Consider the following 14294-nt stretch of genomic DNA (forward strand, 5'->3'; position numbering starts at 1 on the left):
GCCTTTGGAACAAACTCCCACATTCTCTTCAATCCTACTCTTCTTTCTATGTCTTCAAAACAGCTGTTCACCACCGCCTATTATCTTCCTCCATCCAAAACCACGATCTTTTCTACCCCCGTTAATCCACCCCAAATCCACCTCCTTCAAATTCCCTGCTTTCCTTCCTGAAAGTCCCTGTAATGTCCATCTTGTATACCCCGTGTTCCCTGCCCCATCCCTCTCCCTTCCACAGATTTCCGAATGTCTTTGTTCCCCACTGTTTTGTCCTTCCCTCTCCTGCTCCTCTTGTCTCATGCCCCCCTTGCTGTGCATTGTGTTAGCTCTCATATGAGCCTCGACAATGTATACAGGAACAGGAACAGGAGGAGGAGGAGGAATAACAACAACAATGGGAACAATAGGTGGATGATGAGGAACAACAACAGGAGGAGAAACAGGAGAAGGAAGAGGAGGAGGAACAGGAACAACAGGAGGAGGTGGAGGAACAGCAACAACAGGAGGAGGAGGAGGAGGAAGACCAACAGGAGGAGGAGGAGGAACAATTTGAGGAGGAGGAACAACTCCCCATGGCAAATATTGGATTCAAGGAAAAATGATTTTGGACATCATCTTCTCCAAAACTGCTCAATGAAATAAATTTAAACTGTGTATATGTTTTCAACTCCCATGGGGGTATATAATGTGGTGGTGGTGATCTCATCGTTGAAGTGGTATTCTAGCCATAATTGATTGAACCAAAATCATAATCTGAAACTTCATATTATCTGATATTCAACCCGATGTGAGTGAAGAATTAAACTTATGACGCCATCGGTCACGTGGTATGGCTGCCATATTTGATTGAAAATAAAAACGTTAAAAAAAATCTTCTTTTCCAGAACTGCTTAATAGATCAATGCAAAACTTCATACGTATGATCGACTCGCCATACGTATGATATGATGAGGAATACAGTTTGAATTTTTTTTTTTATATTCACCTTCATTGGTGCAATTATAGCTTTTAATGTGCACCAAAGTGGTCATTAAATATCTTGATGATCATCAATCAATAAAGCTATGGATAATGGCAATGTATGTGACATAATAGTGTGAATGGATGATGTGGGTATATGGGCCATGATAGTGGTGTGGTCAGTTAACGATGGTATATTTGTTCAGAATGAGCGCGTAGGGCGAGATTATGTGCTGTCCGGAGTGCCGTTGCAGTTTAAATTTTTATTTTTATTATTATTATTTTTTTTACAACTGTTTCATTCAATTTTTATGTACATTTTCTTTGTTTATTTATTGATTATTTCTGTGCCAGTGGCAGAAGAAAATTTGTCATTTGATGATTTGACGAGCACTGTATAAAAGCAGTTTTCTCAAGGCCAAGCCTGGGGCTAGGTTTTTTTTTTTGGCTATTAATTAACTTATTGGTTTTAAAACGTGAATATTTGAGAATTGTTGTGAGTTTGGGTTTGTACATTGTGTACCTGAGTGCAGAGCAGCATTTAAAATCACGGGAACGTACTTGTTACACTGATGTTTGAAGTCTATGCGTCTTTGTCTGATTTGGTCACAAGATGGTTCACATCTTCATGGAGATGCTATAGTTCTGATTTGTAGAGAGAAATGCTTTTGGTTTCATTTTGGAGGTGAATGAACAGATCGAATATGTCGAGCAGAATGCTGGCCATGCTAACATTAAGCGAGTGCTCTCACGTATCCGACGTTGTCGACAAGGAGATGCTCCAAGATAAAGGAGTCTGACCCTTGTAAGAGATGGCGACAGCTGGCATTCACCGTTCCTTTGATGTTCAAGAGAGTTCTCCTGCCGTGATGCATTTGCATCTCTTGTCCATTGTACAATGTCCATTCGATAGCCACTTTTACCCTGATTCTGACCTTTTCTCCTTTATCCTTTTCTTCAAGTTGTGCCACAATTGCCTTCTTTCCTCATCTCCCACTGTGGTGCATAAGCACCTCAAGACTCTCTCTTTCTGACTGTCAGCTCTCGGTCTCACTTGATGCCTTCGTACATCTTGCTTTACCATCTAAGCCACTCATGTCTTGCTTCCTCGCATCACTGACTCGGTATTGACTGTTGCTGCTCTCGCCTGCTTGCTGTAGAAATTAGACTTTTTCCAGTTTGTCACTTTCATTTGAGCTGTTTTTGAAGCCAGTGGGGTTTAACAATTATTTGAAACACAAAACGGTTTTCATTGCCGTGTTAAATTATTAGGGGTGGGATTTTAGTCGGTGCCAGTCATCAGTCTCATTTCTCAATTAAAGAAAAAAGGAAAAAAACGTGTGCAGGAATTGTTTTGAATCAAATCACTTCAGATATTCTTTTTCATCCTGTAATGGTGAGTTGTTTCACTGATCAGCTAATGAGGATACGCTCAATGATGCATTAGAGAAATGAATGACTGTCCAATTATGGCTTTTTCACTCTTAATGGTTGCTCGTCAGTTTGGAGTCGTTTTTAAAGATAGGTGATCGAAGGAAGGTAAGGAGTTTAGGTCTCGTAGGTCAGGCCAACTAACGTCACTGTTAGCTAGGGTATCACGAAACTCAAAATGGTGAACTGTGAACAAACCTCAGAATAGCCCAACAAGGTATTTCAGATTTTGACTCCTGTACTGCCCAAGGAGAGAGCTGTTAGGTGGAGTGGAAATAATTTTAACAAGGTTACAGTGCATTGCTCAATTTACCATGCCAGAACAGCTGCACCACTCTCCATGGGCTCATCACTTTGGAGTGGACATCAAAGCCTCTGGTTAAATGGTATGCTAATGTCTCCTTTTGTTTTGCATATGTCAGGGACGAGAGCTGACTTGCCTTGTTCCTTCTTTGTGTAATTTGTCTTTTATTAATAACTTTAATGTTTGCCTTTTCATTTTCCCTTCTTAAAGGCCCTGTCACACCTTGACGATTTAGCCAATGTATGCCTGACGTATGCAAAATGTGTCTAAAACGTCGGCACACGTCGAATACGTTATGGGTAAGTTTGTATACGTTAAGAGCACGCTGAAAAATGCTGCCATACGTCGTAGTACGCTGGCTTTCATCGTTGTACTTTGCGGTTGTCCTCAAATTTTAGTATGCTTGAAATTTTACGACGTATGCCAGCGTATGACTCGCACGTTCCGCTACGCTGGCCAAAAGTTGTAGACACGATATGCGATCGTTGACGCACGTCAACACAAGTTCCTTGTAAGTTACTCATAAGTTGAAACGCGTCGAGGTAATGATTAGCGTACCCGAAACTTATTTCTAACCTATGAGTAACGTGCTTTGAACCTATGTGTAACGTACCTCCAACGCATATTGACGTATGTAGACGTATTTGATTGACGTCTTCCGGACGACCACAGAACTTACTGAACGTCTTTCTAATTTACAGCTACCGTATAATGGCGTATTGGCAACGTTAAAAAAACAACAACAATAACTTGTGATATTTCGTCACGTGCCGTTACGTCACGTCTGATTGCCTCTTCAGTTTGCTCATGTCTTATTTTTAGTTCGTCCCCTATGAATATTTTCTGTTTGAGGATAATGTCACGTCGACGTCGAAACTTAAAAGCAAATGTCCGAATATATTTTAAAATTTGTGATAGACTAAAAAAAAAAGAACAAACAAAAAAATAACAGCAACAACAACAACTTCTGATATTTAGTCACGTGCCTTCACGGAGCCAAGGAGAAAAAAAAGAAAATGTGCCTTGACGGAGAAAATAAGTTTCGGGTATGCTAAACATTACCTCGACGTGTTTCGACTTGTGAGTAACTTACAAGGAACTTGTGTCGACGTGCGTCAACGATCGCATATCGTGCCTACAACTTATTCCCAGCGTAGCGGAACGTGTGAGCCATACGGCGAGTACGTCGTAAAATTTTCAGCATGCTTTAAATTTCACGACGTACTAAACGTACCACGAAATATGACAGCGTACTTCATCGTTTTTCAGCGTGCTCTTAACGTATACACAACTTACCCATAACGTATTCGAAGTGTGCCAGCGTTTTAGACACATTTTTCATAGGTCGGCATACGCTGGCTAAATCGTCAAGGTGTGACTGCGATGTTGACACTTCCAATTCTCAGGCGGTTATGATTTAAATCGACGTGCGGCAGCTTTTTAACAGGCTACACCACGAGTTCGTCGGCGATACATGCAGCGCGCTATGACTAAGTTAAACTATCGTTGGGCATCGGTGTTGTGAACGCCGACAACAGGCTAAGCATTCGTTGGTATAAATTATCTGTAATACAACGAAACGTTCTGTGCCCGTTACTAATATGTTATGCATACGACCAGCACGTTAGGAATATGACCAAAACTTAAAAAAAACATCAAATTTCAGCGTACGCCAACGTTTTACATACATTTTTATACGTTGCCATTGCTGGCTAAATCGTCAAGGTGTGACAGCACCTTTACCTTGGGCTACTCCATTTGCCAAAAACTCTTGGTCTCACGTTTGACCGTCGAGCCTTCACACTTATGCTAAGGATGTTGATATTGCATATTGGAACATGTGAAACAATGTATCACTTTGCTTCTCTCTCCTCTTCTACCTCAAGCTCTTGGCTGTTTTTGAAGACCAAGATGGTCTTCGTGGTGGTGACGTTGCCAGCATCAGTTCTTCAGACACTACCCAAAGTCCGGAGAGTTTTGGCAGCGATGCTTGCGGACCATCGTCTCTCAACCCTGCCGCACCACTACCCCCTCAGTCGTGGGGCTCCAGCTCAGGTCGTAGCTCAGCCTGCACGTCAAGGACGACAGGCACAGCAGCACCTTGGGATGCTGGAGGCCCACCAAGCTGGCATGTTCGAGGCTCTTCTTTAAATGACCTCGCACCCTTTGCCGGATACGAGACTTGTCAGGCTGAGAGTGAGATTGAGGTCACACCGTCAACCTTGCGATCCAGTGAGACAACACAGTACAAGACTCATCGATGCCTGTTAACTAATGATTGCAATGACGTTTTGTATTTTTTTATCTCGGTGATTGACAATGGTGTGTTAGCTGCTAAATTGTGGTTAAATTAACGGGAGGTATCGTTGGAGCTGATGGAGTTTAAAATTGAGATTTGTACATGGAAATGGAAGAGATGTGGCATCAGAAGTCATTTAGTCTGTTGTACTTTGCCACATCAACAAAGTACATGATTTATGCTTGGCTCAGAATTTGTTCCAAATAAAAATATCACAGACAAGGGGAGAATATAGCAGGGATCTGCTAAACATATTGGGCTGTGAAGTGTGATGATGGTTAGGGGTAGGGTGGAGGGATGAAGGTAAAGTACATGCTCATACCTGTGAGTACTCGTGAAGAGCCAAGCACTTGACTTTTTGTTACAAAGTGATTGTCCCATTATTGGTGATCTTTAGGTATAATTATATTTCCATATTTTTCTTTCCATACGGACCATTCAGGCAACCCCCTGCATGTACGGCGTAGCAGTGATCCAGCTCAGGTAGCCATGGGTTTGTCAACGGAGTCTGCCTCTCCCTCCGTTTGTGCCAGCACAACACCGGCAGATGAGGTCTGTGATTCAGGCCTAGCCTGGCAGGCACGATCACGCACGCTGCCCAAGCCTCACCATCATGGTGTGCCTGAAAGTTTCTTGTCTGCTTCTGCTGCCACAATCCCACGTGCGAAGGTACATGTCCTGGGGTTTACAGTAAAGGAGGGGAGGGGTCAATATGAGATCATTGTCAGAAATAGAATGAGAGATCTGATCTGATATGATGCAATCTTCGATTTGAAACCATCATCTAGAGGACAACCACAGTGGTTATGCTCCAGGAAGTTTCCGCTCAGTCAATGTGGTCAACCATATCCAAAGTTTGAACAAAGCATTATAATCAAACTGTATAGTTGTGCATTATCATCAACTGTGTGGCTATGGTTATATATGATTTATTTTATATCATAACGTGCTTGTATTGTCAAAATCATGCCCAACAATTCATGATTAAAGGGAATTCATGATTCAAGATGGCAGCTAAGAATTGATGCTCGTTTCACGTTGTGTATTGTCCTGAGTCCGGTGCTTGGAGTTGGGACTTGAACGTAGTGGTGAGATGTACTGTGCACCCTTACACTGTGACTGAGCTGCATTACATTGCTGCAGAGGAGTGGAAGCTGTCTGGGTCCCATGTGCCCGTGTGCCGGTGTGGGTCCCGTGTGCCCCTTCGTTGGTTTTGCCTGCCGGAGCCCGGTACAGCCCTCGTTGTGGTCCACTGTGTGTGAGAGGAGCGCAGCTTGCATGTCCCATGTGAAACAAGTCTATAGCACCTCGGGTGGGGTATCCGCCATCTTGCATCGCACAATGTAAGCGCGGTGCTTGTCGACCGAACTGCATCAGAGCGCAATCCCGTGCTTGATCGAGGCATTATGCCAGGAAAATGTCCAAGAGGGATTCGGTTGCGCCACCATGAACTGATTTTACCATAATTTAATCAATGATGAGCCATGGGATTCCCATAAAACTCGATACCATAAAGGTTGTAAAAGCCAACAAGGGATCTGGGGACTAACGATGCAATGGCAGTGCTCAAACAGCTTCCAAGGGACAAGAAGGCAACTCTGCCGATTCCCCTGGCAGAGATGGAGTCACTGGTTCAGCCTGCACCTGCTGGACTCAGGAGTGAGGGTTGGCAGTGTGTTTGCCGGCAGTCTCGCCGATGTGTATCTGGCGCTTCAACAGGAATTTCCTTTGTGCCTGACAGCGGGTCCAAGTGTGGTGTCTTCTCAGGAGTCACTCGGTGTGGTGATTTGGCTCTCATCTTCAACGGTGTTTTGGGTGGCCTGATCAGAGAATATTTGGTCCCATCCCTGTTTTCTGAACCCTCAAGCATCTGATTGAAGACGAGGGTAAAGGACCCACATCATTCTCTACTGAGGGTTCTGGGTGTCCTCATGGGTGCCATGGGTATGCTTGAGATGGGTGTCCATGTGGCAGTGGGAGTAGTCACTCAGATGGGCTTGGCGTTCATGGAGCATGAAGTTTGCATTGGCATCGTGGAGGTGAGCTCATTGGCCTGAGGCCTGGAAGACCGGCCTGGATGGAGTATATCTCTCAATGGGGGCTCCCTGAGGAATGACATCAAACGGATGGATCATTCAAATGTCAAATCCACTGAGCTTGATGATAATCGACGCGCTACCAATATTGGCACCTGGAAGTATATGCCTGAAGAAGAAGGAGAGGATGAAACGAGTAGATGTCACTGGATAAGTGCACGGCTTGGGATAAATGCATGACTGCTTATAAACATTGTGTTGGGTGTTATATGTGGGTGGTATCCATGTTACTGGTGACTGGGGGTTGGTGGGGGTCCTTACTGTGGTATATGCTTTGAGGCTACTTGTCTTTGGGTTTTGAGGAAAGGCACGAAAGTGTTGCACGATTTGTGTGAGGGTGGGAGATCGATTGAAGAATGTTGGTCGGGAGAGTGAGAGAGGTGTTGGTGGGGTGGGGTGGAGTGGGGAGGGTGGTCTACTACAGGTGTAGAGGTGTGGTGTGAGGGGTGTGGAGGGTTCAGATGACATTTAGTGCAGAGTGTGCTAACGATGTTGGAGGTATGTAGGGGATGGTTGACAGAGTGAGTATGATGGGTTATGGACATCTGTTTTGGTACGGTGGGTGCAGGTCAGAGTATGGGAGATGATGAGTTTGCGGAGTGTGAGGGTAGAGATGTGGAGGGTCGTGATGATGGGTGTTCAAGTGATGGTGTTGGCGGTGGGGTTGTGGTTGGTGGGTTTGCGGTTGGAGAAGTCGGTGGTGGGGTTGCGTTTGTGTTTGCCGTTGGTGTTGGAGGTGCTCCCTGTGCTGATACTGATGAGGGTGTTGCTGGTACATGTGAGGGTTGTGCTGCGGATTATTTGAGCGTTGGATGGAGATGAGAGAGAGGAAGTCCAGGGAGATAGTATTTGTCGCGTATCGGGCTAATGGATATGTGCCCACTCCATTTTATGGCAGGGATTGAAAAAAAATTGAATTTTCTGTTGTTTCAGAGGGGTGGTGGGTGAGGAATATGGATGGACTATTTTATGGTGTTTTGTTGGGTTATGGTGGAAGGATATTGGTTGTGGTGAATGTGGGTGCCAATGAAGTAAGATATAAATTATTGGGTTATCAATTGGCAGATATGGTTTCAGTGTCATTTTGTTCATGGGATTCTTCCAAGAATGTATGACTGTTGTGAATTTTCAAATAGAGCGATGGATCTCAACCTGTTGGAGAAATGGTGTGAGCAGCATGGATTTGGGTTTTCAAATCACGGAGAGCCCTTTTAGGGCGAAAAGGGAGTATGACTATAATGATGGCAACAGACAAAACAGAAAGGGGGCAGCAAAGTTTGCAATGGAAATTGAAGAGGCAATTAAGGTTTAAATTTTTTTTCTTTAAGATGAGAGGAGGGTGGAGATGCCTTTGCTGGGGGAACAGCTGTTGATGAAATGGTTTGTGGGGACAGGTAACAAAGGATCATTACAGGTGGGGGAAAGTTAATGTTATTATACACCAATATGCCAGGAGTTTAAATACGACGGAAGAACTTGAGGCTAAAGTGGCAAGCAAGGAGTACGATAAGTGCTGCAGTTAGTGAGATTTGCTTTAATGAGGAGGGTAGTTGGAGGGCAGGACCAGAAGGCTACAAGATGTATAGCTGTGGTTGGAAAGGGAAGACGGGAGGAGGTGTGTGAATCTGGGTAAAAGACAATATCATGTCGAGAGTAAGGAATTGCATTAATTAAGCAGGGAATGACATTAGAGAATTATGTGTGGATTGAGATCATTGATTGTAAGAACAGGAAGATACTTATAGGATGAGTTTGCAGGGCTCCTGGTATAAGAGGAACAGGAAAGTGGGTTTCATAGAAATTCAAAAGGCTTATGGAAAAGGGTACAGTGTTGAGTCGGGGGAACTTAAATTTTCCAGCAATTAGATGGGGTCCTGGAATGGGGGAACAGCAGAACCGAGGAGGATTTTCAAAATCTATTCCTGGGTGTTTTTTTTTTGGATACAGTGTCTCGGCTCGTGTAGGAGTTAGAATACAGAAAGAGAGGGGGAATGCTCCAACAGCAGTGGGTTGAGGGACAAAATAGAGGGAGACTTGGCGAAAGAAGGGATGTGGGGAAGATTGAGGGCAAAGGAAGGACACATGGTATGAACAAGATGGAACCAGCCACAAACTCTCAACAAGAAAAAGAGCAATCGGAGATTGCAGACCCTTGAAGGACTTGTTTTATGTGGTGTTTGTGTGGTTTTTGTGCAGTGAATTTTGTGTGGTGTTTGTGTACTGGTGTGTTGCATAATTAGGAAGACATAACTAGAACTGTCACTTTATAACTGCTGGTACTGATGACCGGGTACCAACACTTCCGGCTTTGATGTAACCGCGCTTTGATTGGAAACCTGACCCTAACCCATGACATTTATTATTATTATTATTCAAGTGAATTCAGAATGGGATTAAAATAAATTCACTTTAAATCAAATGGAAGACCAAATAGGTACAGTACTGCATTGGAGGAATCAGAAGGAACCTAAACAAGCAAAGATAAAGTCATCAGGAGGAACCTGGAGAGGATTCGGGTTTCAGCTGCTACTCCTCTACCCTCAAACCCATCCAGGCACAGCCAAGTGAGGCTGATTCAAAAAAAATATATATCAAAAACTAGAACTTCTACTTCATAACTACTGGCAGTGATGACCGGGTACCAAGACGTCCTGCTTTGATACAACCTGGGATTGACGAGTTACGGACTGAGTAACACAAAATGTTCAATCTATTTATTGCATATGCAGTTCGCCCTTTTTCCTGGGGACATCGTCGGTATCAATTGAATTGGTGTTTAAATTACCTGAACACGAATAAATGTGTGGGATATGTCACCATGAGTCCACAGGGTAAACCGCAACTCCCCAGAGTAATACAAAGCACCCCACGCATCTTTCTACTATGTGGGATTTATGAGTTATGAACCGAATAACACGTCACATTCAATCTATGTATTACATAAGCAGTTAGCCCATTTTTCCTGAATACATAGTCGGTATCCATTACATTGGTGTTTAAATAACCTGAACACAAAGTAATAAATGAGGACATCATGGGTGCATTGGGTAAAGTGGGATTCCACCGAGTCCAATGAGGCCCTACATGTTTCTCTACGATGTGGGATTCACAAGTTATGGACCGAGGAACAGGCCATGTTCCATCAATTTATTATGTACACAATTGACCATTTTTCCTGGGGCCATCATTGGTATCGATTGAATTGCTACTCCTGTACCCTCAAATGCATGCTGGTGCAGCCAAGAAAGCCTTGTGCAAAAAAAAAAAATTCTAAAAGTTTTGATTCAAACAATTGAATAATTCTGGCTGCCAAACCATAAGACCAATCGGGTTGAAATTTAAAATATACTTTTCCCATGCCTCCGAGATCATAATTGTGAAGTTTCACATTGATTGATATAGTGGTTGCAGAGTAAACATTAATATTTTCTTTCAATCCAATATGGCTGCCAAACTATGTGAACTTTCAATTTTTCATAAACAAACTTGTATCCTCCAGTTTTGGAGAATACGTTTGTGAGGTGTCCCCAAAATCTCTCCAGCCATTCTGGAGAAGAAGATCCTTGAAGGTTTTGGGGTAAATTCTATATGGCCACCAAACCATGTGACCTATTATTTCATCATAAACAAACATGAACACACGTCTTGGGGAACATGTGTTTCGCCTCAATCTGGTCAGTCGTTTCGGAGAAGATTAAAAAAAATTTTTTTTAATTTAATATGGCTGACAAACCACGTGACCTGTGACATCATAAATTTATATTCTGCCTCTAATGGGGTAGGGGATCATGCTTGTTAAGTTACTTGTTAATTGGTTAAGCTGCGTTTTTCTATCCAAGATGGCCACCAAACCACGTAACTTGTTTTTGTTTTTTTTTAAATCATGTTTTACCCAATATGCAGCAATGTTGTTAGATGACAGTGGCAAAGTTGCGCTTCAATTGGATAAGTGGTTCCAGAGAAAACATTATTTAATATTTTTCCTCAATCCAATATGGCTGCCAAGCCATGTGACCTATAAATTATTCATGAACAAGTTTATATCCCCGAGTCTTGGAGAATATATGTGTTTAGTTTTCCCTCGATCTGACCATCCGTTCTGGAGAAGAAGATTTTTGAAGGTTTTAGGGTAAATGAGTAGAACACACAGGTGGAGGCCATTCAGCCCATCATGCCTTCGTGAACACCATACTAATTTATCAACACAAGAAGAAAATGCAAATTTTTTATTTGTTTATTTTTAAAATCTATTTATTTAAAGTTTTTGTATTCCCTCCCCCCCCCCCAAGGGGAGGGAGCATCGGCTTGGTTAAAAACACACATCAACCACACAACACTCCTTGATGAGACCCCCACCAACAGCACTCCTTACACACGCACACGCACACGCACACGCACACACAATCACCGATCAATGCACAAACTACCTAAAAGTCCTGTCAACATCCCCATACTCCTCCATCTCCATAACCTCCAGGTACCTATCTAATTCTAATTTAAACTTATCTATTGTTTCTGCTGCCACGACCTTTCCAGGGAGGCCATTCCATGCATTAACTACTCTCTGAATGAAAGTCCCCTGCCCTACTCCCGTCTTAACTCTCCCCTTCTTCACTCTCAGGCTATGGCCCCTGGTCCTCTCAATCTACTCTGTTGAATAATTCATCTGCACTTATTATTTTATCTATACCTTTCATGATCTTAAACATCTCTACAATATCTCTTCATAACCGCCTTCTTTCTTGTGTATGAAGCCCTGTCTCCTTCAGCCGCTCCGCAAAGCTGAGTCCATATCAGCCTGGAATCAATCTCGTAGCCTTGTGCTGAACCCTCTCTGGCATCTATGTCCTTCCTGAATTGTGGTGACCAAATCTATACACAATATTCAAGATGTGGCCCTCACTAAATTCCTGTACAAAGTTAACACCACTTCTTTTGATTTATAATTGATCCCCCTCCTAATACAACCTAAAACCCTATTTGCTTTACCTATAGCTGCCTGGCACTGTGCTGCCTGCTTAGCTCCCGTATCTATTACCACCCCCAGATCCTTCTCCTGTGTGACACGTTCCAAAATTACCCCTTACATCCTGTAATCTCTATTTTCATTGTTCTTTCCCATCTCCAACACTTTACATTTGCTCAGGTTAATTTCCATCTGCCAATCTTTTTCCCAATCTATACAAGTATCAATAATTTCCTGAATCTGATGTAAATTTAAGATGGCTGCCAAACCATGTGACCTATCGATTAGAAATTAACAAACTTGTACAAGCATGTCTTGGGTAGCGTGTGTAAAGTTTCGCCTCAATCTGTCCAGCCGTTCTGGAGAAGATTAACAATAAGTTTTTTTTTTTTTCAAAACAATATGGCTGCCAAACCACGTGACCTATGACATCATTTTTTTTTCTTCCTTGAGTTGTTACGTAGATGACGCTCAAGAAATTTCAAATTTTTCGGTTGCAGCGTTCTACGTGTCATTTTCCCCAGGATATCACATGTCTTCCCCATGGCGAGTTCCTGCCATGTGCCAAGTTTCAATTTTTTCCATGGTACGGTTTTGGAGATAGAGGTCCAAATGTTTCCATTTTTTTCAAAGATGGCGCCCATACCACGTGACCTATGATGTTATAATTATCAACTAAATATGCTACGAAAAAGATACTGTTACGTTTGAGGGGGGGGTATGCATTCAAAGGGTAATTAGGATGTTTAATTCGGTATGCCATGCTGTTCGAGTTTACCAGGATCTCGATGTAATAAGTAGCAATTCAGTGGTGATAAGTTGTCTAGTAAATGTTCATTTCTTCAAGGGGGGAAATGATAATTGTCACGTAATTAGATAGGGTCACGGGATAGGGTAAGTGTGTCTGCGTAAACCCCTTTTGGTATTCTCTGGAGACTGGCCGTGACGTCACAGGACAGTGCAGCGGATGGCTCCGCCCCGTGATCACGATTGGCAGAAGGCGACGGCGGTGGGCCAATAAACGGCTCGATTGGAAGTGACGAGGACAGGAGGATAAAAAGGTTCTGTTCGGGGTCGAAAAGGAAGAGGAAGAAGATCAGGACAAAAACGATCGTGTTTTTTTGGTGTGGAGGCTGTTGCGCGGAGAGCGTCCTTGTTGTTGTGCTGATTCGATCGTGTTCTTCATCGTGTCTTGGAGCCTTGCTGAGCCTCGTGCCTCACCTTGGTTGGCTCTGGGGTTCTGCTGACTCGGAGTACGGGGTCGAACGGCAGGCGGACCTGCCTCCCTCTCCTGCTCGCAACTTGGCGCCAGAACTGGTTCCCTGGCGGCTGTGAGCGGACTTGGGCCAAGACCAGGAGGTCGACAGCACCACGGTTTCTCCTGCCCCCCTGACGAGAGCAAGGCCAGCTCGTCCGACGCCGATCCAGGGACAGTTGCGTCCACACCACGGTCCAGCCTGACCACCAGAAATAGCTACGTTTTGTGTGTGTGTGTGTGTGTGTGTGTGTGTGTGTGTGTGTGTGTGTGTGTGTGTGTGTGTGTGTGTGTGTGTGTGTGTGTGTGTGTGTGTGTGTGTGTGCTTGGCGCCTTAGAGGGTTTGAGATCTGTATATTCATTGAAATTGTCTGTGTTTTTCCCCACGCCCGATCCCAAACCATCCCGTCGAATCTCCCCGGATCCCTTTTCTTGCCGAGTCTTGTTATTTCCGGTTAATAGTAAAAACAAATAAACATCATCAACTCAGTGAAAAGTGACTCGTGCCACCTTCCTCCTCCCGTTTGCGGTAGAGCGATTAGAACCGCCATGTTTGAGTTATAAATAAATAAACCGCCTCCATCGTTTCGGCTCATTCTACGTTGGCGGGACTGTTCAAGTCCCGTGGACGTCACAATACATACCACGGTGAAAAATCTGTCGATCGCATTAACGGTTGCCAAGAAAATTAATTTAAAAGCCAAAAAACGCAAAAATTGCCAGCGGAATCAGAAAAATAATAAATAGAAAAAAAACAATAGGTTACCCAGCCTTGTCGGCTTGGGACCCGAATAACCCAGATTCAAAAAAATCAAATAATTCTGCCTGCCAGACCATGCGTCCGATCAGATTGACATTTAAAACATATATTCCCTGTCACTACTCGATCATAATTGTGAAGTTTCACGTCGATCGATGAAGGTGTTTAAGAGGAATAGATTTTTTTTAAAGAGATTTTTGTTCAATCCGACATGGGTGCCAGACCA

General features: G+C 43.5%; 1 protein-coding gene across 3 annotated transcripts in view; it reads left to right on the forward strand.

Annotated features, from left to right (window-relative positions):
* The window catches only part of LOC147028892 (partitioning defective 3 homolog), a 336652-nt gene that overhangs the window by 92531 nt on the left and 229827 nt on the right, over nt 1-14294 (forward strand). For all 3 annotated transcript variants that reach the window (XM_085879726.1, XM_085879725.1, XM_085879727.1), the window contains exons 3-4: nt 4579-4924; nt 5434-5660. In XM_085879726.1, the coding sequence (XP_085735852.1) occupies nt 4579-4924; nt 5434-5660 (573 nt within the window). The remainder of the gene's footprint in view (nt 1-4578; nt 4925-5433; nt 5661-14294) is intronic.

Source organism: Eptatretus burgeri, chromosome 4 (assembly GCF_056783735.1).
Source record: "Eptatretus burgeri isolate ZD-2024b chromosome 4, Ebu_testis_v1, whole genome shotgun sequence".
In the NCBI taxonomy this organism is placed as follows: domain Eukaryota; kingdom Metazoa; phylum Chordata; class Myxini; order Myxiniformes; family Myxinidae; genus Eptatretus; species Eptatretus burgeri.